Source organism: Melitaea cinxia, chromosome 24, assembly GCF_905220565.1.
Source record: "Melitaea cinxia chromosome 24, ilMelCinx1.1, whole genome shotgun sequence".
In the NCBI taxonomy this organism is placed as follows: Eukaryota; Metazoa; Arthropoda; class Insecta; order Lepidoptera; family Nymphalidae; genus Melitaea; species Melitaea cinxia.
This window is the reverse complement of record NC_059417.1, coordinates 9830389-9857859: the sequence shown is the minus strand read 5'-3', so window position 1 is coordinate 9857859 and position 27471 is coordinate 9830389. Positions and strand designations below refer to the sequence as shown.

The window sequence follows — 27471 nt, the reverse complement described above, 5'->3', positions numbered from 1 at the left end:
AAAAAAAAACCGACTTCAATTACATCGACGAGTAATACAGCGTAGATCGACGAAAAAATAGTCAAATAACTACGCGTTATCAAAGATTACTCAAAAAGTAATTATCAGATCTCGATAAAATTTAAATGTGACCACATGATAAACATCAGCTTTCGATAAAATTAAAATTTATCAAAATCGGTACACCTAGTAATAAGTTATTGCGGATTTTCAAGAGTTTCCCTCGATTTCTCTGGGATTCCATCATCAGCAAAATCGGTACATCCAGTAAAAAGTTATGCGGTATAATACAACGTAGGTCGACGAAAAAAGCGTCAAGTAGAAACGCATTATTAGATATAACTCGAAAAGTAGTTGTTAGATCTCAAATAAATTTAAATGGGACCAAATGACACACACCACCTTTCGATCAAAAGAAAATTTGTCGAAATCTAAAAGTTCCGAAGTAACATATAAAAAAAATAAAAAAAATACAGTCGAATGGAGAACCTCCTCTTTTTTTTTGGAAGTCGGTTAAAAATAGAAGAAATCGAATAACTGGTCTATTTATTCTAGAATTTTATTTCAGTTTCACTACACTATGGGCAGCGTGTGTTGCTGTGGATATGAAATTTCCCCCTGGGTTCAAATTCGGTGCTGGAACATCCGCTTATCAGATAGAAGGCGCTTGGAATGCCAGTGGTAAGGATGATATTATTAAAAATTCATATTTCAATTTAAACCAAAAAAGTTATATAATAATTGTGCATAATAAGTACAATTGAATGAAAATTAAATACGTTTTATTAATGATAAGTCCAAAAGAATTCGTAATATTTCAAATATAAATGGGACCACATGACTAGCATCAGCTTTAGAATACAAAAAGAATCAAATAATTACAGTTTAATTTAGAACTTATTATGAAATAGTTAAAATATGCAATTTCGATATGTAACAGTGCAATGAAAACGTCACATTTTCATCATTTTACGAGTACCTACACTTTCAAATGTTTCAACATAAAATTTGACATTTTTATGTTGAAACATTTGACAAATGAATTTTGACATTTGAAAAATTTGACATTTTTATGTTAAATGAAAAAACTAACAGGAATCAAATGATAATGACATGACAACATTCTTGTAAACGATTAATTCTAGTTATAGGCAATAACGGTTTTTTAATGAAACAACTTTTTTCGGATTTTATCGCGGTTTATTATTAACTTTTGATTCCCGACGTTTCGGATACTTTACAGCAACCATGGTCACGGGAGGACTCAAACCGCGATAAAATCCGAAAAAAGTTGTTTCATTAAATGAGTAAAATTCGCGTAAACATTAGAAAACAATAAATAACGTTTTTTTTTAAACACCAAATCAAATAGTTATCAATAACGGTTTTTTTAAACACCAAATCAAATTAAGACGAAGTCTACAATACCTTATTATTATTTATCACTTAATCATCATCACTTCAGCCTATCGCAGTCCACTGCTGGACATAGGCCTCCACAAGCTCACGCCAAAACCGGCGTGAACTCATGTGTTTTGCCCATAGTCACCACGCTGGGCAGGCGGGTTGGTGACCGCAGGGCTGGCTTTGTCGCACCGAAGACGCTGCTGCCCGTCCTCGGCCTGTGTATTTCAAAGCCAGCAGTTGGATGGTTATCCCACCATCGGTCGACTTCTTAAGTTCCAAAGTGGTAGTGGAACGGTGTTATCCCTTAGTCGCCTTTACGACACCCACGGGAAGAGAGGGGGTGATTATATTATTTACTGCCGTAACCACACAGCTAATTATTTATATTACTAAATTAGATAATAGGCGTAAAATTATTAGACATCAGGTATAAAAACAACAGAGTATAAGAAAATATTTTTAATAGTAACTTAAAACATTGTAACGACCATGTAACATAAATTACATGTTATATGCAATAACATTAGTACGCGATATGCGATAATATTCATGCCACATTCTTTACTACCGTAACCACACAGTTATTACTAAGATTCCTTTAATTAGTTAAGTTTGGATTAGTTCATTTATCACAGGGCAGTATCTTTTCGAATTATAAGGAAACGAATATTTTAAAAAATTATAAGACTATCCATGAGATAGCCCCTTTGGTGATGCGATTAGGTGCCTAAGCACCAGCGGTCGCGGTTACGATTCCCGCTCGAAGTTTATATTTTGTATTTGTACAAATATTTTTTTCCGGTCTGGGTGTCCAACACCCGACCTTTCTTCGACATAGAGAAAGCGGCCTATCATATGACGTTACAGGCTCAATCGATCAATCAAAATAGCCATCGATACGCTTAATATACTCAACGGCATATATATGTATATATATATATTTTATAGTCACTATAATAATTAAACCTATTAATCAAATTTTATATATCTATATGTGAGTACATTATGTATTATCACTACATAGTATAAAAAAAAGTCGCTTTCTCTGTCCCTGCATATGTATGTACGCTTAAATCTTTAAAACTACGCAACGGATTTTGATGCGGTTCTTTTTAATAGATAGATTGATTCAAGAGGAAGGTTTATATGTATAATAACATCCATTAAATAGTGGAGAAATACTGTTATTTTTGAGTTTTCTAATGTTATGTCGTAAATAATTATAATTTTTTTTCGCTTAAATTGCAAACGCAGGCTGAACCCTACGAGATTTATTAAAATAATGTACTAAGTATTGTACACATTGAAAAGGTCTATAGAAAACTCCGCGATGGTATATACCTATCTCTTATGGATATCCCACAATAACATTTTTTTGTCATTAACCTTTTACGACAAATAATGGCTAATTTTCGAAGCGATTTTAACCAATACAGCATTAATCCTTATCCAATTAAATACCTTAAATATATTTTTTATTTAATATAAATCTATATGGCCCTTTACAGCATATGATTTAAATGAATATTTCCGAAGATATTACAGATTTAAAAATCGCGGTACGTAGCGTTTGCGGCGGTTCCGGCCGGCTTTTACTCTAAGTTAACGCGTGCGGGCCACGGGCAGTAATGAATAAATCAAAACTACTGGATCGATTTTAATCATTTTTTCAGTGAATGACATAGGCTATAATTATATTTTATACCCGTGCGATGCCGGAGCGGGTCGCTAGTATATAATATTTTGATTAAAACTTATCAAATTTAAATAAAGAAACAATGGATTGTAAGACAGGTTCACCATTTGCAATTTAATTATGTTCAATGTGACCATCAGTGTTGAGTTTGCAATAACTTAAATTGTATTACTTAACTTTAATGTAATTTATGTCTATTTTAAACTTGTTTGTGGTTCCAATGAATTAAAAAAAAAGACGGCCCCCAGAATGTTAAGGACAAGATGTGTGGGGTCCGGAAACCACCACTAAATAGTCGTAAAATCCCAAATTACAAAGCGCAACATCTGTATGACCTAATACAAACATTTTTGTCGAACGAACCTCCCCTCAACCATTAACGACCACTTTGATACTTACATAAAAATAATTACAGATATATCTATTCAGAACCTTCGTTGTAATATTCTTAGTAGCGTCATTACATACTAACAGTTTTGAATATTAGGGCAAGGCAAGACATGCCTAGTTAAAAAAATCTAATTAACATAAATTATACAAATGATTAATTTATTAATATTTTATACATTGTATTGTCAAGGTTTCTTAATTAATTTCCCTGAACCAATAACGTACTTTACATATTACGATTAATTTAAATACAGCTAAAATCTTTAAATCTTAAATAAATTTATTGATAGCAAATGTAAATACTATTACTACACTAGCCTGTTGGCGCAGTTTGTAGTGGCCCTGCTTTCTGTGCCGCGGGTTGCGGGTTCGATTCCCGCCTGAGTCTGGGTGTAATATAATATTTGTATTTATATATTTATATATGTATTATTTCTATGTATATTTATCAAAAAAAAAGTTATAACAGTCGGCTGTTACCTGTAACACAAGCATTAAGTTGCTTACCATACCATAGGAACAGACGACCGTGTGTATATAATATGATATTTATATGATTAATTTATATTTATTTAATTAAAGAACACGTTTAGAAACTGTCTTATATATACATATATAAACTCTCTATAGATTATAAAATGATTAATGGATACCGCGGGCAATGTTTAATACTTTGAAATAAGTCGTCGCGAATTTTAAAAATATAACATTAAACCTTTAAACTGGCAGCACAAGATTTTACTAGTTCATTATACCAGTAATAAAAACTTATTAAAACACTCGCAAAATAACTTTTAATGACAATACTTGTTTTTTTTATGTCACTAGGTCGGCAAACAAGCGTACAGCTCACCTGATGGTAAGCGATTACCGTAGGTTATAGACACCTGCAACACCAGAAGCATCGCAAGCGCGTTGTCGACCCAATCCCCAATCCCCCCAGGAGCTCTGGTCACCTTACTCACCAACAGGAACACAATACTGCTTGAAAACAGTATTATATTGGTACATTTATTGACTTATTAAGACATCGGTTGTGTTCACACACCGGCTATTTTTTCTGACGAGATCGATTTCCGCTCGGGATAGATAATTGTATTTGTACAAATATTTCATCTTTCCGGCCTGGTTGTCTGTTCCTGTGGATCTTCCCACTATGCCTCAGAGAGCACGTTAAGCTGTCGGTCCCGGTTGTTATCATTCATACCTGATAGTAAACGTTACTCTAGAAAGGAATATATCCAGCCCGCAGTAGAGCAGTACGGTGGATTAAGCTCCGACTCTTCTTCTACATGGAGAAAAAAGCCTATCCCCAGCAGTGGGATGTCACAGGCTGGATATCGACTCGTCAACTCATCTTTGTTTCCTATATACTTACATTGATGTTATGAAGACTACCAAAAGCGTTTGAAGTAAGATGTTAATTTTAGTCAAGTTACCAGTAATTTAATAACTAAAATACCAACAACAAAGTAAAAATTATTTGCGTATCAATCAAGTAACATATTTTTTTTATATCACTAGTATCACTAGGTCGGTAAACAAGCGTACAACTCACCTGATGGTAAGAGATTACCGTAGCTTATAGACGCCTGCAACACCAGAAGCATTGCAAGCGCGTTGCCGATCCTATCCCAATACCCCCGCCCCTGGATCTCTGGTCACCTTACTCACCAAAAGGAACACAATACTGCTTGAAAATAGTATTATTTAGCTGTGGTCTTCTTTAAGGTCGAGGTACTACCCCAGTCGGGCTGCTCCATATTTTAAGCTGCCTACAATTTCCTGAAATTCCTGCTGTACCCTACCTCAGTTAAAATTCATGTAAAAATATTGTTCCTAACTGCCCGGATAAACTGATTAATAAAACAGGTTTTGCATTTCAACTGGTAGTAATTTGTATAGTGACGTTTAGTAAAAAAGTTAAAGATAAATTGATTCCCTCGATTAATTTAATTGCTGATTTTCTCAATTACTTTAACTGACGTAGAGGAGCAGTCCGATTGGGAAACTACTTGACCTTACAGAAGATCACAGCTAAATAGCACTGCTTTGAAGTAGTGTTGTGTTCCTGTGGTGAGTAAGATGATCAGATCTCCTGGAGGGACTGGGGGGAGGGTTGGTAACGTGCTTGAGATGCTTCCGGTGCTGCAGACGTCTATAAGCTACAATAATCGCTTACCATAAGGTGAGCCGTACGATTGTTTGCCGACCTAGTTGTATAAAAAAACTTCATGTTAAACTTAGATATGAATGTGAACATACAAACAAAAAAAAATTTAGTACTTCCTTTTCATTTTATTTCATCATCAAAACTAGATTAAGGTCAATAATTACATTCTACAATAATATTAAAATAATGTGTAATTTACCTAACCGATACTTGTTTTAAAATGGGTTATCTAATTATTTATTTATTTATTCAATATTAATTACGAAATTGTCCTTTAAGTATAATATAAAGATAATTTAAAACATAATTATAGAGTTTAATGTAAACATTAATAACGTTATTGTTGAAAAAAGAAATTAGCAACCAAGTGGTTGTACTCAAACGCTAGGCCTCGCTAATAACACAGCCAGTTTCTGTGACAATATTGCTAATCTGTCATCAAATGAAAAATTTCTTGTCGTAACTAAATAAAGGTAGGGCAAAGCAGGAAGTTTTTTTTTTTCAAAATTTGGAGCAGCTCGATTGCAGGAGAACTTTGATCTTCCAGAAGACCACAGCCTAATAATATTTCTCTAAGTCAAGACTTATCAGCCCTAGGCCCGCGAGCCACCTTACATCGATAACAACGATTTTTAAATGGCCCACACACACCAGCAAGTTTTGAAATATCTACCAAATTGAATCAAATTATATAATTCATAAATCCCGCCAAATTAGCTGCCTCAGAAGGAACGAAGTACTTACAATACCCGGTAGTTTATATTGCACATCGGCTAGTTCGACTTAGTCTATACTATATCGATGTCTCTCCTGCGCGCGGTTAAGGAAATGTAAATCCAAAACTAGTCGATATGCAATATTTACTACCGAGTCCAGCACGAACAGACATAACGAAACAAAGAATATAAGATGCTCTATATTTTTTTTATAGTTGGCATTACGTAATACAGCGTGGTGACTATGAGCAAAACACATGAGTTCACGTTATTTTTGGCGTAAACTTGTGGAGGCCTATGTCCAGCAGTAGACTGTATAGGCTGTAATGATGAATGATGAATAAAAATAATCAATAATTATTAATTTCATTTCTTAAGATCGGAGAGTCTTGAGAGTAATTAAAATAGGAATTGTCTCACCGTAAATTCCCGAATCCTCCGTTTGGCCCGACTATTGAAAAGATTGAGCAGCCTTACTCTAACTAGTGCTATGTTCTTGTGGTGAGTAAGTAAAGCACCAGGAGAGGGCCGGGAATGGGGTTGGCATTTATAATGCTCATTGTATTGCAGATATGCATAGGCTACGGTATCTGCTAACCAACCGCCGGAGCGAGGTGGCGAATGCTAGCGCAACCCCATCTCGCCCCACCCACCCAGGCGGACGACTGCTCACACGTAGTGGTTTTTTAGTCAGTAGGAGTCTGACATAACTCTCTTGCGCCCCCGCGCTGGAGGGTATCGATGATGGATTTTCCCCACGTAAAAAAAAAAAAGAAAAAAAACTGCTAACCACCAAGTGGATTATGCCCTCGTTTGTCACCTTTGTAGATTAAAAAAGTATAAAATAAACTTTCCGTTCTACTGCCGATTCACATTTCCGTGTCTTGGCACTTATCGTACAGAACTTTTTCATCATTTATACATATAATAAAATGGTAGGAAATTCAAAACTCTACATTGAATATTTTTTTTAAAAGAATACTTGGGGTGTGATTTACAATCGATACCGAAGCAAAAAATATAGTTTTTAGAATTTTTGTCTGTTTGTCCGGGAAAAACTTAAAAAGTACTGCATGGTTTTACTTCACAATTTTGGCACGAATATTATTAAGAAGTCGGGTCAACATATATATAGCTTATAAGCTACATATTATCTGTGCTGTATAGCGTTCATGCAGACGACGTCGCGGGTAGCAGCTAGTATGTTATAAATTTGAAAACTTTTTTGCAGATAAAGGGATAAGTATATGGGACAACGCGCTGCATAATGATCCAAATCTTGTTTCCGATGGTACCACGGGAGACGTGGCCTGCAATTCTTACCACTTATGGAAAGAGGACATCCACATTGCACATGAATTAGGACTGCATTTTTACAGGTATATACATATATGCCTTGTAGTGTTGGCTGAGTAGAATAGCATCACCCCCTTTCTTCCTGTGGGGGTCGTAAAAGGCGACCAAGGGATAAACCTGGCTCAAAATCATCAGGGTCCTGGAGGAGGAAAACTTCATTTGAAACCCGGAATGAGGTCTCCCTCAAGCATTCGTGGCATAGCTCTAAAATGCGAAAGACTCCTGCAGCCGAACTGGCTTCACACGTATCGACTTGTCGTTCCTGTGGGCCTAGCCAGTGAGGTCGAGAGGGTGGCGCAGAGCTTAGGCAACTCTGCGTTTTTCTGAAGAGTGTTCTAGGCGACACAGTGTCTTTCTGACACTGACTAAATTGTCTGCAATAGACGAACTAAGACCAATAGAATACATATATATCCTTAAATTTCTAATTCCTATTGGTAAGCGAAGGCCTCTAATAATTAGAGAAGAATGAGAAAATATTACTAAGGGGAAAAATTGAAGTATCCTGCTCAAAATCTTGAATAGCCCGACTGCGGAACCACGTCAATATTACTGCTCTCAAGTAGCGGTGTGTTCCTGTGGTAAGTAAGGTGGCCAAAACTCACGGTATAGTCGGGAGTATAGTCGGGGGCGTTTGCGATACTTTAAGTTTTGTAGGCGTCTATAAGCTACGACAATCGCTTACCATCATATGAGCCGTACGCTTGTTTGCCGAACTAGTTGAAAAAAAAAAGTTTGTGATTCATCATTACAGCCTATACAGTCCACTGCTGGACATAGACCTCCACAAGTTTACGCCAAAAATAACGTGAACTCATGTGTTTGCCCATAGTCACCACGCTGGGCAGGCGGGTTGGTGACCGCAGTACTGGCTTTGTCGCACCGAAGACTCTGCTGCCCATCTTTGGCCTGTGTATTTCAAAGCCAGCAGTTGGATGGTTATCCCGCCATCGGTCGGCTTCTTAAGTTCCAAGGTGATTGTGGAACCTTGTTATCCCTTAGTCGCCTCTTACGACACCCACGGGAAGAGAGGGGGTGGCTAAATTTTTTAGTGCCGTAGCCACACAGCACATATATAATAATCGCTTTTAAACTTTTGAAAAAACTTTTAGTACAAAATAATGGTAGGAATTAAAAAGGCGAATTGATCTGCATTACACGATATATGCATATATAAAAGCGATGCAACAAGTTACTGGAATACTAGAACTTTTTTAGAAAATCACTAGACACCGACCCGGATGGAGCTTTAAATAGTAACTGATGACGATTCTATATTTTCAAAATTAATTGTTACTTGAACACAATATTTAGAGTTTAAGTTAAGGATCAAGTTTAATATTATACTAAGTTAAATTATATTTTCTAGATTTTCAATATCCTGGACCAGAATCCTACCAACGGGTTTTCCGAATAAAATAAGCAAAGATGGTATAAATTATTACAACAAATTAATTGATGGTCTCTTAAGGAAGGGGATAGAACCAGTGATAACCCTTCAGCATTTCGATCTGCCTCTGAGTATACAAAACCTCGGTAAGTTGAACTTGTTGGTTAGGTTGTCAAACTTGAATACCTTTCTTTATTTTTAAACTAACTGTACCCACGACTTCGTTCGCGTAGGAGCTTATTCTGTGTTCTTGATCCCGTAGAAATAATGGGATGAAAATTATATGTTGCTATGTGACATCCTTTACCGTTATGAAATCTTGGACAGATACTCTAATTTTATTTATATGTGTAGATGATTATCGATTGTGATATATATATATATCCAATTTGTTTAACGTTATTTATTATTGATTTTTTCCGCCTTAATATGTGCACATTTCTAACCGCTGCTACTGTATCGTGTCCTATACCTAAAGGTTATCTGGAAGAAATCGCTCGTTAGCGATAAGATTGCCTTTGTACATCTTGTATCTCTCTTTGTATACGTCTTTATTTCAGTGTACATTAAGAATAAATAAATAAATAAAATGATTTTTATTATGTATTAAACTCATATATACATTTTTTTCAGGCGGCTGGACAAATCCTCTTATTGCGGATTGGTTTGCGGACTACGCAGGAGTAGTCTTCTCAAATTACGCAGACCGAGTGAAAACATGGATTACAATCAACGAGCCACATATGGTGTGCGATTTAGTTTACAATTTTGCAATCCTTGTACCAATTGTCACTGAACCTTGGCTCGGGCCGTTCCTATGCAATAAGAATGTATTGATGGCACACGCCAAGGCTTGGAGGATATATGATGAAAATTATAAGCAAAAATACCATGGTAAATTTATGTGATTTTATATAGACAAGATTTATGGAACATTATAGTGTAGGAAAATAACGCCCGTTGCTGAAATAATTTTAATTAAAATAACTTTTGATAAATAGTGGCCTATGCCTAGCAGTGGAAACTATTTGGCTGAATCGTATCGTATAATGACTAACAATAAAGACCCTTAAATGGTAGACTCAGCTTCGCAGCATTCGCAGTTAGAAAAGTTCGACAACTGACCGACGCGACGTTTCTACTGCACGTTTGATATATCTTAGCTATTTCCATAGCGTTATGTCTTACGATCTGTTACTGTGGGGTAATGCTACAGATATTGAGACTATATTTATTTTCCATAAAAGGGCTATACGCGACATTTACAACAGATAGCGGGAAGTGACTTTGTTTTATACTATGTCATAATGATTATCAAATTCCAATTATTAAAATACGAAGTCATTTAAGTTATTGATTTTTATCTTATTGTTAATTAAAAATTAAAAAGTGAATAATAATAATACGCTTTATTGTACACCAAAAACAGAAATGATACATAGCAAAGAAAGAAAAATATTAACAATATATTCATTAGGTACAAAGGGCGGCCTTATCGCTATAAAGCGATCTCTTCCAGGCAACCTTAGGGCAAAGGAAATGGTCTAGCGTCAGCATAGGTGTACAAGTAGTAATTCCAAAACTATTAAATTAGAATGCTATTATTATGTACTATAATTTCTAGGTAAAGTGTCAATAGCGAACAATCCTATATGGTTAGAAGCTAAGACAGAAGATGACGAGGACTTGGCAGAACTGGCGAGAGAGTTTGGTGTAAGTAAAAATATACGTTTCAGAGTAGCTTCACCAGGTGTATCATAGTAGCTTAGCAGCTAATTGTTTTTATTTTATTTTATTTTTTTATATCACTAGGTCGGCAAACGTACGGCTCACCTGATCGTAAGCGATTACCGTAGCTTATAGACGCCCGCAACACCAGAAGCATCGCAAGCGCGTTGCCGACCCAATCCCCAATCCCCCCCAGGAGCTCTGGTCACCTTACTCACCAACAGGAACACAATACTGCTTAAAAACAGTAATATTCAGCTGTGATCTTCTGTAAGGTCGAGGTACTTCCCCAGTCGGGCTGCTCCATATTTTAAGCAGGAAATTCCTGCTGTGCCCTATCTCAGTAACAACAAGACTATTGAGGTAAACAGGTCAGAAAATATCTTGTTTAAAATTTAGACTGAAATGAATGAATGACTTTAATTTAACTGTAGAAGTATCGTACCACACACATAGTCACAGTCAACTAATACTACTCTCAGGTAATATTGTGTTCTTGCAGTAAGGTAGGAGGAGGATCTAAGGACGAGAACTTAGGGAGATCCGATAGATTCGCCATTGCGCTTGTGATGCGACTTAGCAGGCACCAACAGACCACGGTACTGGCTTACCATTGGCGGAGCGTTCGCTTGTTTGGCGCCTTTATAATTACAAAAATACAAATTGAACTTTTGAAAAATGATATCTAAGATCAGTAAAATTATTTTTAAGTTATGGAATGTCAAAAGGATGTAGGAATTTATTTTCATGTGTTGTATAAAAGACGATAGATTGCTTACTCTGTACCAAATATGCGTGTACAATTACCATTATATTTTTTATTTATTTATTTTCTTTTTAATATTAATAAATTTTTCCTCAAAAATCTGTTCTTCCATAAAAACATATTTTCATATTACCTTTACTGCATCATTATTGAAAGTTATGCAAATTATCCGTTGATTATTTCGTAAGCATTCCATTCATTTTGTCACAAACTGAGTCAAGATCAAGGAAACGAAACTGGTTCAACTGCTGTTCAAGCATTTACTTCATTGCGTGTGGCTGATAAGTTTTATTCATCATTTTACATAGTTAATTTATAAATTACTAGCTGTGCTCGCGACTTCGTCCGAGCGGAATTTAACAAAAAAGTTATAGTTAAGTTCCCAGAGTTTTAAAATAAATAAATTTCTAAAATAAAAGTAGCCTAAGTTACTCCTTACTATATCAGCTATCTGCCAGTGAAAGTCCCGTCAAAATCGGTCCAGCCGTTTCAGAGATTAGCCGAAATAAACAGACAGACAGACAGACAAAATTGTAAAAATGTTATTTCGGTATATGTACTGTGCATACATCCATACGCATTTAGTGAAAAGCGGTTATTTTAATATTACAAACAGACACTCCAATTTTATTTATTTGTATAGATACGCTTATAGTACGTATTTATGTTGTATAATAATTCTAATCTCTAATTTATTGTATTTCGCTTATTTGCTCTACATTAAAGTCAAAAGATTTGTCTGTTTCTGTTTGAATGCAAAAATAGCGTTATATTTCTCCTGGATCACATTTAAACGATTGTCGCATCAATCAAAGCTGTAAATAAAAATTTCAAACCGAAAAGATCGTCTCCATAAAAATGAATATACAATCTATAGATATGTTTAGGAATGTTAATGTGATATAAACTATTAATACGAACTTGCAATACATACATACATAAATTGTATAACAATTATGTACTGTTAAATATGGCAATGATAAATAAATAACATTTTTTTTTTAGTTAGAACAAATATTTTACAAATTTCTTCAGCAAGCAGATATCAGAAACACGTGTATTTCAGAAACAACAGTCATCATATATAGTTATCAGATATCATTAATCCGATTACATTACATTTATTGCACTGACATTTATATTGACAATGATATGAATCCTTAAGCCCAGTTTTTTATCTTAGTTAATTTAGCGTTTTCAATGTTTTACTGATCTTTTCTAAGACGATTGGGTTAATATATGTATACGCTTCAGCCTGTAATCTCCCACTGCTGGGAATAGGCTTCATTCCCCATGTAGGAGAAGGATCAGAACTTAATCCACCAAGCTGCTCCAATGCGGGTTGGCGGATATATTCCCTACTATGAGTAATGATCCTATTATGAGTAGCGTTGGATCTCCGAGGCACGGTGGGGTGACCCACAAGGACTGCACAAACACCCAGACAACGGCAAACATCTGTATGGCCAATAAAAATGTTTGTCATGTGTGGGTATCGAACCCGCAACCGCCAGCACAACAGCCACAAACTACGTGTCAGTATATTTCTTAAGTTATATTATTTTTTTAGGTTGGACGGTTTTCAGATCCAATATATTCTGAAGAAGGAGGATGGCCACCAGCTATAGAAAAGTTAATGATCGATTATAGTAAGAAGCAGGGCTTTCCATACTCAAGATTACCACTATTTACTGAAGAGGAAAAGAAACTTATTAAAGGTAGTTATTAGGTATTATGTATGTATACATTAACCAGTTAGAAAGAAGATGAAGAAAGATAGTTAATAGTCGATCCTCTTTTTTTCTAAAGGTACCTATGACTACTACAGTCTGATCTATTACACGAGTCGACTAGTAAGACCAGCACACGAGGGTGAGGAGCCAGGACCTTGGTTCATAAATGGTTCTAAAGAGCTGAACGTAATATTGGAAACTGATCCCCGCTGGCCTATTACTGACTCTTCATATATACTGGTAAATTATATGTGAAGTATTGTCACAAAGACAGAAATGCTAGCATATGTGTTTCTACTTGTTAAGGTTATTTAATTCCTTCAGATAAACCCTGAGGGTATACGTCGTCAAATTACATGGATCACAAGAAGGTACAAGAATGTCAGCATTCTCATTACCGAGAACGGTTTGGGTACAAAAAGCGCTGAACTACACGACACAGCACGTATTCGCTTCATACAGGACCATTTACAACAGGTATGTGACAGAAAAATATTCAATTATTCCATTGAAATTAACATTTATTTTAATATAAAAATTAACAATACGTTATTATACATATTTACAATGTACACACAGTACTGTGTGGCTACGGTACTAAAGAATATAGCCACCCCCTCTCTTCCCGTGGGTGTCGTAAGAGGCGACTAAGGGATAACATAGTTCCGCTACCACCTTGAAACTTGAAAAGCCGACCGATGGCGGGATAACCATCCAACTGCTGGCTTTGAAATATACAGGCCGAAGACGGGCAGCAGCGTCTTCGGTGCGACAAAGCCAGCCCTGCGGTCACCAACCCGCCTGCCCAGCGTGGTGACTATGGGCAAAACACATGAGTTCACGCTATTTTTGGCGTAAACTTGTGGAGGCCTATGTCCAGTAGTGGACTGTAAGGGCTGTAATGATTTACAATTTACAACTTAAGAACTATATATCTACACATAGTTACGGTATAAACTATGTCCGCGTGGAATGGTGCCGATTCTCTGAGCAAAAAATACACCAACTCTCTTGTCAGAAGATTTTGTCAGAAGAAAAACATCACTGCTACCTATATTATTAAAATTAAACTGGTATATCAGATTTGATAGAGTGGTCAAAGCAATACTTGAATTTTAAGCTAAATAAACGTAGAATATTGAACTGATTGGTGTCATTGGCGTAGAATTTTGATAGAAAGCATGCTGGTTACTAGTAACTACAGCAGTAGTTGTCTAATTTAGTTATTTACTTTTGGCTTTTGACTAACCCGTTGGCGCAGTTTGTAGTGACCCTGCTTTATACTCCGGGGGTTGTGGGTTCGATTCCCACCCCGAGTCTGGGTGTAAATAAATTTTTATTTATATATGTATTATTTATATGTACGTTTATCGAAAAAAAATATATGTAGCTATACGAGTCGGCTGTTACCTATAACAAGCATTAAGTTATGAATATTTCCAACTGTAATAGCGATAGAACGATAGTTGAAAATATATCTATTTATTTATTTATTTATTCTTAATTTAAACCGAAATACAGACACATATAAAGAAAGATACAATACAAGATGTACCAAGGCGATGTTATCGCTAAAGAGCAATCATTATGTCACATGTATGTTTTTTTTAGACATATATTTTTAGTATTCTACTTTTCGTTTTTGTTGCTTTAGACTAACGAAATGTCTTTGTATAAATATTGTACAATAGCTGTGCCCGCAACTTCGTCCGCGTTGAATTAAAAAAAATATATTGTTCAGTTCACAGAAAAAATATAAAAATAAATAAATAAAAGTAGCCTAAGTTACTCCTTATTATATCAGCTATTGCCTGCTAAGTCGGCCTAGCCGTTTCAGAGATTAGCTGGAACAAATAGACAGACACACAGACAAACAGACAAAAATTGTAAAAAATGTTATTTTGGTATATGTACCGTATGTATTTAGTAAAAGCGGTTATTTTAATATTACAAACAGACACTTCAATTTTATTTATTTGTACAGATAATAATTGTCAATATCTAGATGACGTGGCTTTGTAAAAAACTACAGATGTTCTTAAAACTAAAAACATTTTTATTTGATTTTGTTTATGTCTTATGTAAACATTTTTTTCTAGCTTTATTACGTATTGAATTGTAATTAGTTCGTACATTGTACACAGATTTTGCTAGCTATAAAAGAAGATGGCGCAAATGTCGTCGGTTACACCGTATGGTCACTGATGGACAATTTCGAATGGATATTTGGACAAACGTAAGTTCATAAAAAGATGTGTATGTCAGGTGCGACACGTGCCTGGAATTCACACTTTATTATCTTCAGTCTGTAACATCCCACTGCTGGGCATAGGCCTCTTTCTCCATGTAGGAGAAGTATCAGAGCTTAATCCACCACTCTGCTCCAATGCGAGTTAACGGATATTAAAATCAAAATCAAAAACAGCTTTATTCAAATAGGTTCCGAGAGCACTTTCGAATCGTCATTTTACAAATTAAAACTTTAAAAATAAATTATATTTGTAGAAGTAAAGCTACCACCGATTCGGAATGTAGATTCTGCAGAGAAGAATCGGCAAGAAACTCCGCAGTTATATAGGTATATTCCCTGTGTGTACATGATAACACCGTACACTTATTGAATTAATTAATTAAATTAATTAAAATAAAATAAAGACTAAAATAAAAACATAAATTCACACTTGCTATTCTTATTAGTACAGTACATTCTGTTATATTTATACAGTTGGTGGTCATTGTGTGCGTTTGATGACGTCATGCTTTACTTAACACTTTTCTTTTTATACAACTAGGTCGGCAAACAAACGTACGGCTCACCTGATGGTATGCGATTACTGTAGCTTATATGTTTATAAACGTCTGCAACACCAGAAGCATCACAAGCGTGCTGCCAACCCTATCCCCAATTACCCCAGGTGCTCTGTTTTTTTTTTTGCATGCGGTGTTCACCTTATGAAATTGTAATAATTTGCTGTATTATAGTTTTAGGTTACCTTTTGTGTCATTAGTTTTAATATATAATGATGACCCTAAATAAATTAATAAGAATTAAAATGTTTTGCAGATTGAGGTTTGGCCTCTACCACATTGATTTCACGGATCCTCTACGCAAGCGCACTCCACGTGCTTCCGCGCACTACTACAAGAGCATCATAAAACATCACTCGCTAGATGTGCCGCACCCTTCGCAAGTTACCAGAGAATTAAGACATAGTAATGCTGGAAGCAGCAAATTTTCTTTATGTACTTTAATAGGCCTGATAACTTTAGGTAAACTCGTAAGTAACTCTTTATAAAATGTTATAGAAGAAATTTTTTATAATCAGCTGATTATTTTTTTCGTGTATTACGTACAAATATTATCGCATATCGCGTACTAATGTTATTGCACATAACATTTAATTTATATTACATGGTCGTTACAATGTTTTAAGTTACTATTAAAAATATTTTCTAATACTCTGTTGTTTTTATACCTAATGTCTTATTTAATTTTAATAAGATTTACCCATTTAAGTTTTTCCTTTACGCCCTCTCTTCCCGTGGGTGTCTTAAGAGGTGACTAAGGGATAACACAGTTCCACTACCACCTTGAAACTTTTAAAGCCGACCGATGACGGGATAACCATCCAACTGCTGACTTTAAAATACTCAGGCCAAAGACGGGAAACGGCGTCTTCGGTGCGACAAAGCTATCACTGAACCCGCCTGCCCAGCGTGGTGGCTATGGGCGGAAAACATGGGTTCACGCCATTTTCGGCGCGAACTTATTGAGGCCTATATCCAGCAGTGGACTGCGATAGACTGAAGTGAAATAATTATTAAAAAAAATTGTATGCATTGAAGCTGTTAACCCTAATAAATAATAATGATAGAGTTGTTATGCATACATTATTTTTTTCTGCATTTGTTTATTTAATATTAGCAAATGAATTTTTCATGTTGATAATTTGAATAATTTATACATTAATGTTTCTTAAAAAATTATAAATGGGTATAAACGCCTTACAATCAACGGTTCCAGTCTAGATCCGAAACATAGCAAAGCATAAGCGTCCGACCGCGACATGCGACCACAGCGATGGCAGCGACTGACAAGCATGTACCCTACCTATAGAAACTTTTTTCATGTGTGCGCATCATTTCGATGACTTTGACGATTGCAATCCTGCACTTCATTCAATCTGCTGTGTGGTTACGGCATTAAAGAATATAGCCACCCCCTCTCCTCCCGTGGGTGTCGTAAGAGGCGACTAAGGGATAGCACAGTTCCACTACAACCTTGGAACTTAAACAGCCGACTGATAGCGGGATAACCAACCCAATCATAAATAATCCAACTGCTGGCTTTGAAATGAACGGGCCGAAGTTGGGCAGCAGCGTCTCCGGTGAGAGAAAGCCAGCCCTGACTATAAGCAAAACACGTGAGTCTACGCCATTTTTGACGCGAGCTTGTGGAGGCCAATGTCCAGCAGTGGACTGCGATAGGCTGAAGTGACTTCATTCAATCCCGCTGAATTAAAAAGCGGGATTGATCAATAATGATGACGGGATTGATGATAATTAGAGTTTCGGGGAAAAATTCATGTGAATTTACTAATTTTTAATATCTTCCTATGGCATAAAAAATATATTACACATAAAATTATTTTAGTCCCTCGCTTGTAAGTCAAACTATAATAAAGCGTCAGATACGGGTCCTCTGGTTCCATCAAACTCTAAGCATGCCATTTCTTTTTTAAAAAATTACTCATAGTTACTCATAGTTATGTCGGTTGTCGTATGGCTTTTTTACATTTCTTTTTATTGTTAAAGCTTCTGTGATTTTTTCTTTAACAGGAGAATAGTACACGTGTCAGTTGCGGGTGCTACGTACAGAGGTGTATTTACGTAAACGTTGCTTTCATTTTCATAGTTTTCTTTGACTAAAGCGAATCTTACTGTCATATAATATATTAATACGCTAAAGTTAAGATGTTTGTCTCCCTTTTTAGAAAAAAACCTAAACATTTAAATAATATATTATTTTATGGATAATTGCTTGCGCTATCAGCATCCACAACTGAATTTTTATCCTTTTTTTATTTTCGTAAATTAATTTATTATCAAAATTATATATATGACGGCTTTAATTTTGGAACAACGTCAACATGATTGACGGTCGGTAAATTTTTTTTTCAATTTCAAACTAAGCTCAAATAAACGCAGTTAAACCTAGGGGCCTGACTATTTATATAATATACATACTTACAATTCACAACAAATATTTACAGATTGTTATAATACAAATCATTTCCGCGTGGAATGTGATGCCAAGAATATCATTTTTATATAATTATATTTATTTTTTATATTTTAGCGTATTATTCGAAAGATTTTGCACTAAATTTAAACTGGCGGGATCTGCGGATCCGCATTTTGGAAGAGCGAGTTCCCGTGAGATTGCGGGATACCGCTTTGTCTGATAACAATTCTTACCCACTACCACTAGCTCATTAATCAGTTGCTATGAACATGTATCCGCTATGTAACGTTGGTATGTCGTTACGGCAATGAAGAATATAGCCACCCCCTCTCTTCCCGTGGGTGTCGTAACAGGCGACTAAGGGATAACACAGTTCCACTACCACCTTGGAATTTAAAAAGAGGACCGATGGCGGGATAACCATCCAACTACTAGCAATGAAATACATAGGTCGTAGGCGGGCAGAAGCGTCTACGGTGCGACAAAGCCGGCCCCTGCGGTCACCAACCCGCCTGCCCAGCGTGGTGACTATGGGCAACACACATGAGTTCACACCATTTTTGACTTGAACTTGTGGAGGCCTATGTCCAGCAGTGGACTGTAATAGGCTGAAATGATATGAATAAGTAATAAATCCACATTTAAAATTGAATTAAAAAATCTCTTTATTCAAGTACGCTTCAGATGCATTTTATTTACTTATATTAGAAATTATAATTATAGTAGTCTTATAGTAGACGACCGCTCTGGTGTAATGGTGCGTGTGCAACGGTCTCGGGTTCGATTCCCGCTCGGACTCGATATTTGTGTTTAATTATGTGTTTATTTTAGTCCTTGTGGGTCTCCTCGTGCCTTGCAGAGCACGTTAAGCTGTCGGTCCCGGTTGTTATCATGTATAGCTAGCTAGTAAGCGATGCTAGATAGCGATCGATACATATAGTAGGAAATATATCCACCGACCCCGGAGTGGAGCAGCGTGGCGGATTAAGCTTCAATCCCTCACCTACATAGGAAAGAGACTTTTGCCCAGCAGTGGGATGTTTCAGACCAAATCGTAAAAAGAAATTCGTACAAAACACGTCGGTAATTTCGTCGTTAAACAAGTGGGTCAATAGTACTTTCAATAATACGTTACCTGTTTACATAAACTTGAATTATTAAAGTTAGGGTTTTAAGTCAAGTTTCTTGGATATGATTTTTTTCTCTTAATAACGCATATTCACTTTTCGACCTCGATAAAATTGCTTAACTAAACAGGTTCTGAACTTGTCTTGTAAATTCAAACAGTGCGATGTTTCAGTGATAATCATGATTTCGTTAAAAACGGTTCTTCTGTGGTAAGTTTTCTTTTTCGTGTTTCAATGTTTTCGTTTGTATTTTTTAAAAAAGATACGATTAAAGACAAAATAAAACAATAATATATTTTTTTTATTTGAGTTTTTTAACAGATGTGTGTATTAATTTATAATTAATGTATTTGTGAAATGTTTTTTTTTTTAATTTTTAAATAATCGAAATTAAAATGGTAAGTATTAATGTTTTAATAATCAAAATTTAAATGGTAGGTATTAATAGTGTTTTTTTTTTTTTATTAAATACAAGCTAACGTAGTTAACTTAATGTTACTTAAAAAAGTTGTTCGTTACTATTGCCAAAATACAAAAACTATTTTATTTAAAACTCAAAAAGATTTGAATATTTTATAAGTTAATTAAATATTTTCTTTATAAGGCTTCAAAAACACTTTTGAATCATCATTTTACTAAGTGAAATTGTATTAGTCTTTACAAACGTGAAGCCACAACCGATTCGGATTCTACGTGAAAAAAAAACATTAACTTTATAATTTGGTAATTATAACTGTTGTCAAAATTCGAACATTATTTTCATTAAAAAAAAGTACAAAATACATTAAAAAATTAAAATTGTTTTCTTCTTGTTGTATATATAAAATCGTTAGACCATCGATTCATAACGCAAATCTCAAAAAACGCTCTGCGCATAATGATAAAGTTTGTCAGGGAGATAGTTTATAGTTAATAGATGTCCGCTACGAACGAATTTTTCGATAGAACCGGATTAAAGGGGTCTAAGGGTTTTTAGGAATTTGTATGAAAATGATTCATTTTTATTCCAAAAGCTCTAAATTAATTAAATAAATATAGTTACTAGTTAATTAACGTCTACCAAGAACTAATTTTGCGACAGGGCCGTATTAAGAAAGTGTAAGAGCTCTCGAAATATTTTATTACAGTTCCTATTTTTTTTTTGCTACAAACTTCAATTGGACACAGATGTATTTTATAGTTAGTAGACATACCTTATAAGTCTAAGGGCTCTCAGAAGTTTGTATGTAAGTCCTTCATTTCTTGTACTACAAGCTTGAAATTGTGCGGAGATAATTCAGAGTAAGTAGAAGTCCTCTCAGAACGGATCTCGCGAACAGGGCCGCAGTAATAAGGTCTAAAGTCTGTAAAACCTTTTTTAAAGGATCCTTCATTTTTTGTTCTATGAACTGAAATTTGACTCCGATGTAGTTTATAGTTACTGAAATTCGATAAGTAAAAATGAATATATAATAGCATTTATACAGTTTTAATTAAAAAAAAGCCTTTAGTACGTTTCAGAATTATTGCTTAACACCATTTAGATAGGAACAGCCTGTGTTTATACGCCTAGTTATTTTTGATTGATTCTAGTCGCGCCTTTTTGTTACGATGATAACGAATTGAAAATTTATTAGTGTCAATATCTAAAATATTAATTATGCATTTACTGACATTTTTCTTAATTTTAGTTCACTATGGCAACTGTCTGCAAGTACTCATCAGAGATTTCCACCAAATTTCAAATTCGGCGCTTCAACGTCGGCTTATCAGGTTGAAGGAGGCTGGAATGCTGATGGTTAATGTCTATAATTTTTTAAATTATTTACTTACCATACCTACATCTATAATCTTTTTCCTGTCCAGCGTGGTGACTATTGGCAAAACAGATGAGTTCACGCTATTTTTGGCGCGAATTTGTGGAGGCCTATGTCCAGCAGTGGATTGCGATAGGCTGATGTTTGTGTATAATCTTTTTACTACCAATTTATACTGAAAATTATAAAAGTAACAGCAAAGTATTACTAATAATATAATGTTTTAAAAATCTTTAAGGATTTAATCTCGATCATATAATTTGCAATTTAATGTAAACGGAAAATTTTACTAGAATATTTTATAACAAATTTGACTTTTTATAGAAGACGAAACTTAAAAAGTCTAAAAAGATTTTTTTTAGCTTTCTAAAGGGATCATCTTTAACAGGTAAAGGCGTAAATATATGGGACAGAATAACGCACGAGCACCGAGGTCTGATCGTCGACAATTCAACTGGTGACGTTGCAGCCGATTCTTATCACAAATGGCGCGAAGATGTACGAATCGCGAAAGAACTAGGACTTGATTTTTACAGGTATATCTTGTTCAAAAAATTAGAGCAACCCAACTAGGGAAGTTCCTCAACAGTGAGTTCAGTGAGTAAGGTGGCCTGAGCTCCTGGAGAGGATCAATTTTAAGGTCGGCAACGCGCTTGTAAGTCTTGTGGTATTGGAAGCGTCTATAGGCAACGGTAACCGCAACATATAACATAAGGTGGTCGGTATGCTTGTTTGCTGACTCTCATAACTTTCTAGTGGGTGTACAGCTTTTGATGATCCTTTTTATTAATCAAAAGCGGGTGCTTGTCATAAAGCCTCATGTAAATTTTATTGAGAGTCATACCTAAAAATCCGTATTTTCTTCCATATTAATTCGATTATCTGGATTGTTGTTACTTGTTGATGTTAATTGAAATCAGTTTTTTTTTTCATTATGAGCAAATAATTGTTTTTCAATTGGGAAACGCGTATTCGAAACTATTTTCGGTGCAAGTTAAAAAACATTCTTATTTTCTTATATCATATAATTTATTTCACAGATTTTCTATCAGCTGGGTACGCATACTACCGAGTGGTTTTACCAACGAAATTAATAAAGCCGGAGTAAAATATTACAGTGACCTTATAGACGCTCTCCTTGCTGAGGGCATAGAGCCGATTGTCACGTTGTACCACTGGGATTTACCAGTGAGGATACACGACTTGGGTACGCAGGGTTCTTTTTTTTGTTTGCAAGCAAACACAATATAAATTATTAAGTATAATATCTTCAAAATTTTATTTGATGTCCTTTGATAAAGTTAACTTTGTTTTTGATTTTAATTAACATATTTTATATTTTATTATAAAGGTGGCTGGACTAATCCTTCGATTGTGGACTGGTTCGGTGATTATGCGAGAGTCATTTTCTCTCTCTACGCAAATCGCGTTAAGACCTGGACTACTATAAACGAAGCTGTAGTTCTATGTGACTTCGGTTATAATAGTGGAATTTTTGTTCCGGATATCAAGGAACCAATATTTGGTCCATATTTATGCAATAAGCATGTTTTATTGGCTCATGCAAAGTCCTACAGGATATTTGATCGAGAATTCAGACACAAATATGGAGGTAGTATATAAGAAAATGTATGCAATAAATTATATATGCGTAGATTCTTCATCTTCTGCTTGGCATTATTATTCCCAGCTTTTATTGTCAGAGCTGAATTCTGACTAACACTCAGTCACTTAGTGCGATCAGTCCAAATCATTCAACTCGATGTCCTGCTTCACGACATCATGCCATCGCTTTTATCGCTTTTTTCGTTTCATCGACGTTTGAGAACTTATAGTATATTTCTTCCTGATATTAGTATACTATTATTATGTAATAAATATATTAAAGTAACATTGTTTTCTAGGACGAATTTCCATTTCCAATCACCTCTTGTGGATAGAACCCTCATCGCCTCAGGACGTGGAACTAGCAGAACTTGGACGAGAGCATTTGGTATCGTTGAAATTTTAAACATTACAATGTATAATAAAGTTTCAAATTATTTCAGAATATGTTGAATTTTGCTTAAATTGAGCAATTTGTTACTGATTATTTTCTATTTTCAATCATGTTATTTTAAAAGTGAACTATCTATTTTAGGTAGGTAGATATTCCCATGCAATATTTTCTAAAGACGGTGGCTGGCCACCTTCGATTGAAAAACAAATGCTGAAAGTTAGCCTTGCACAAGGGTATAAAGAGTCCAGGCTCCCTCCATTTACTGAAGAGGAAAAGAAATTTGTCAGAGGTATTATTTATTATAAGCTTAATAACCTTTTATCCAAACACACAGTAGAAAATGTCTTGCTCAAAATCTGAAGGAGTCCAACTGGGAAAATACCTAATCTCTATAAAAATCTAAATCCTACAGAAAATCAAAGCCAAATAATACTGCTTCTAAGTTACATTTCTTCTGGGGCGAGTGAGGTAGCCAAGGTTATTTAGGAAGTTTATTGGGATGGAGTCGTTAATACACCTGTGACTCTCCTAGTCTGCAAGCATCGGTATTCTACGGAAGCTACTTACCATCAGGTGGATCGTACGCGTAGTCGCCACTTGTGGTAAAATAATTGTGTTCGCAGGTATACGAAGAAAACTGACTTCAATTATATCGACAAGTAATACAACGTAGGTAGACGAAAAAATAGTCAAGTAAATACGCATTATCAAAGATTACTGCAAAAGTTGTAATCAGATCTCGATGAAATTTAAATGTGGCCACATGATAAACATCGACTTTCGATTAAATTAAAAATCATCAAAATCGGTATACACAATAAAAAGTTATGCGGATTTTCGAGAGTTTCCCTCGATTTCTCTGGGATCCCATCATCAGATCCTGGTTTCCTTATAATCGTACCAAACTAGGGATATCTCTTTTCTAACAAAAAAAGAATTATCAAAATCGGTTCATAAACGACGGAGTTATCCCTGAACATGCTAAAAAAATATGTACGGTCGAATTGAGTAACTTCCTCCTTTTCTTGAAGTCGGTTAAATATATATATTAGTTTGAGGAACTCTATTACTCCTTTTAACCATTCTATCTAAATCGTAGAAAGAGTACTTAAACAAAAAATTCTTAAAACATGTTACAGGAACGGCTGATTTCTATGCCGTAAACTTTTACGCAACGTACTTGATCAGACCAGCGAAGCCAGGAGAGGACCCAGGATTGTGGTTCTTGACGGGCTCACCAGAACTGAACGCAGTATTGGAACATCCTCCTAACGTTTCTTACAGTTTCTCCAAATTAATTCCGGTAAATAGCTATTAACCTACACTTAACAGTTACAGAATATAAAAACGAAATCTTTCTACTATTATGAACAGAAAGTATTAGTTAACTTAATAAAAACTAAAATCTCTAAAAAGAATGTAGGAACCGTTTCACCGATCTTGAAAGTCGTAATCCTATGATACTTTAAATATCTTTAGTTAATACAAAAGTACTATATAGCCACCCCCTCTCTTCCCGTGGGTGTCGTAAGAGGCGACTAAGGGATAACTCCACCACCACCTTGGAACTTGGCAGCAGCGTCTTCGGTGCGACAAAGTCAGTACTGCGGTCACCAACCCGCCTGCCCAGCGTGGTGACTATGGGCAACACACATGAGTTCACGTTATCTTTGGCGTAAACTTGTGGAGGCCTATGTCCAACAGTGGACTGTATAAGCTGTAATGATGATGATAATGGTATTTAAAATTAATAGTAGAAATTTTCAATTCTAAAAATTACATATGAATCTTTCAGGTATACCCAAAAGCCTTACGAAGGCAGTTGGCGTGGCTAAAGAAACAATATGGAGACATTAATATAATCATCACAGAAAATGGATTTTCTGTGTCTGGTGTCCATCTTGAAGACTACAAAAAAATACAATTTATTAATCAATATTTAGAACAGGTATCTTTGCCTTCCTTTCTAATTAAAATTTTCAGCCATTTCCTCCTTTTTATTTCATTACACATCAGCTCAGTACTAGGTTTTCTTTTAATTTTAATTTGCATAAAAAGTACCCCGCCAATCTTATTGGGTAATTTTGTTTAAAATTTGGAGCAGCGGAACTGGAGAAGTAACTAAATCTTACAAGAGATCACAGTTAAATAGTATTGCTCTGTAGTAGTCTTGCGTTAGTTAAACGTTAAAACTTACATCCATAGACGGCACCTTGTAAGGCGTCGTCACCGGAGTCACAAACAATATTGCTTAGGTATATCTTTTTGCGTGAACTTATTTCTCCTAATATAACTACTTATTTTCCAAATTTCATCGAAATCTTTTTTATTCATTCACTCTTGATTGAGGTTGGGGTTGTTGAATGTTAGGCATCTTTATATTTATATATTTATTGAATACGATTTTTTGGTTCGTATACTTGTTGGAAGTGTATAATTGTATAGGCTTTATTTGTTTATATAACTTATTTTACAGGTACTATTATCTATCTATGAGGACAATGTGAATGTGACAGGCTATACAGTTTGGTCGCTTATTGACAACTTCGAATGGATGGATGGGTATACGTAAGTTTGCATTTTATAATTTTGACTAGTCGAGTTTCACAGTCCTGTCCACATGTTCTTTGACTACTTGTTCTGTAACCTGCGTCGGAAACTATGTTACGCTAAATAATTTTTAAAATCATATTTTCGCTTAAAAATTTTAACAAAAGAATTATTCAACTAATATAATAAATGTTAGGTATTTAATTATATTTATTACTCTTGTAAAACAAAGGTTGTCTGGAAAAGATCGTTATCACTACAAGGTCAGCTTTTGTACATTTTTTGTTTTCATTCTTTTAATTTATCTTTTGGCACACTATATAAGTATTTTTATTTTTTTACATCACGTGTAAAATATATATTTTAATACGTGCAGCAAAAACTTTGCACCTCTTTTTACGAAAATTGTGGGCACTGAGAGTATGAAATTTTGAACAATTATAGTTTATATGGAGAAGAAGTACAGAATGCTAATACTTTTTCTTATTATGTACAAAAAATACATTACATACATAAATACATACACTACCGTGTATGTGACACACAGACGCAATCTTTTGTTTATTTTATTAAAGAAGTGTAGTCCTTGATACAGAATCCTAATAATATTTAAACTTATAACTTAAATTAATTATGGTCGTATTCAAGGCGACTATTAGTTTTAATAATAAAATAATTTAAAAGTTTTTGTTTCTTGCAGGTCAAAATATGGTCTATACCATGTTAATTTTGATGATCCAGAACGCAAGCGAACACCGCGAGCGTCAGCTATATACTTCTCATGCGTGATCAAGAATCGTTCGCTTAATGACACTTGTCTAGAAAAGAATTACTTAATCGAACAATCCAAACTAAGACGGTCAGAAAATGGCGGTCAAATTCTAGAAAGCAATGCAAAATTTATATTCTCTATTTTATTATTTAAATTTGTTTTTAATTGCTTATAAACTAAATTTGTAACTGTAATATAATTTATTGTCAATGTAGTTATTTAAAGAATTTTAAAATTTATAAGAACATAAGTAAATTATGTCAGATATGAGCTGTGAATTTTAAATATCTTGTAATTACCTACGTAAAATAAAGCCTAACGTTCGGTACGTTTCAAGCTGTAATATCCCACTACTGTGCATAGGCCTCTGAACTGCACGCGAAACAGCTACAATCCGTGGCTGTTACTCATAGTAGGGAATATATCCGCCAACCCGCATTGGAGCAGCGTGGTGGATTAAGCTCTGATCCTTCTCCTACATGGAGAAAGAGGCCTATGCCCAGTAGTGGGATATTACAGGCTGAAGCGATGTATGTATGTATGTGTGTATATGTATGTATGTGTGTAAGCGATGTATGTGTGTAAGCGATGTATGTGTGTGTATGTCTGTATCTATATGTATATGTG

At 35.0% G+C, this 27471-nt stretch overlaps 2 protein-coding genes across 2 annotated transcripts; both read left to right on the top strand.

Annotated features, from left to right (window-relative positions):
- The first annotated feature begins 605 nt into the window (after nucleotides 1–605).
- Nucleotides 606–16814, top strand: LOC123665651 (myrosinase 1-like). The gene is made up of 10 exons (XM_045599925.1): nucleotides 606–681; nucleotides 7614–7761; nucleotides 9108–9274; nucleotides 9762–10022; nucleotides 10753–10841; nucleotides 13193–13340; nucleotides 13432–13595; nucleotides 13680–13832; nucleotides 15500–15591; nucleotides 16420–16814. Exons 1-10 carry the CDS (start codon nucleotides 606–608, stop codon nucleotides 16649–16651), a joined length of 1530 nt encoding a protein of 509 aa, XP_045455881.1. The 3' UTR covers nucleotides 16652–16814.
- Nucleotides 16815–19394: 2580 nt separating this feature from the next.
- Nucleotides 19395–27121, top strand: LOC123665393 (myrosinase 1-like; the record flags this gene model as incomplete). The annotated part of the gene is made up of 12 exons (XM_045599706.1): nucleotides 19395–19460; nucleotides 21432–21504; nucleotides 21912–22059; nucleotides 22564–22730; nucleotides 22875–23135; nucleotides 23428–23516; nucleotides 23664–23811; nucleotides 24662–24825; nucleotides 25318–25470; nucleotides 25999–26090; nucleotides 26773–26931; nucleotides 27109–27121. Coding segments are annotated over 12 exons (1533 nt in total), but the record flags the coding sequence as incomplete, so codon positions are not given.
- Nucleotides 27122–27471: the final 350 nt, after the last annotated feature.

Bases quoted from the DNA above. Each gene is read 5' to 3' on its own strand.
- LOC123665651 (XM_045599925.1), top strand. From the start codon at position 606: ATGAAATTTCCCCCTGGGTTCAAATTCGGTGCTGGAACATCCGCTTAT. The intron at 13,596-13,679 runs GTAAATTATATG...TAATTCCTTCAG, and splicing joins CTGACTCTTCATATATACTG to ATAAACCCTGAGGGTATACG. The intron at 15,592-16,419 runs GTAAGTTCATAA...AATGTTTTGCAG, and splicing joins GAATGGATATTTGGACAAAC to ATTGAGGTTTGGCCTCTACC.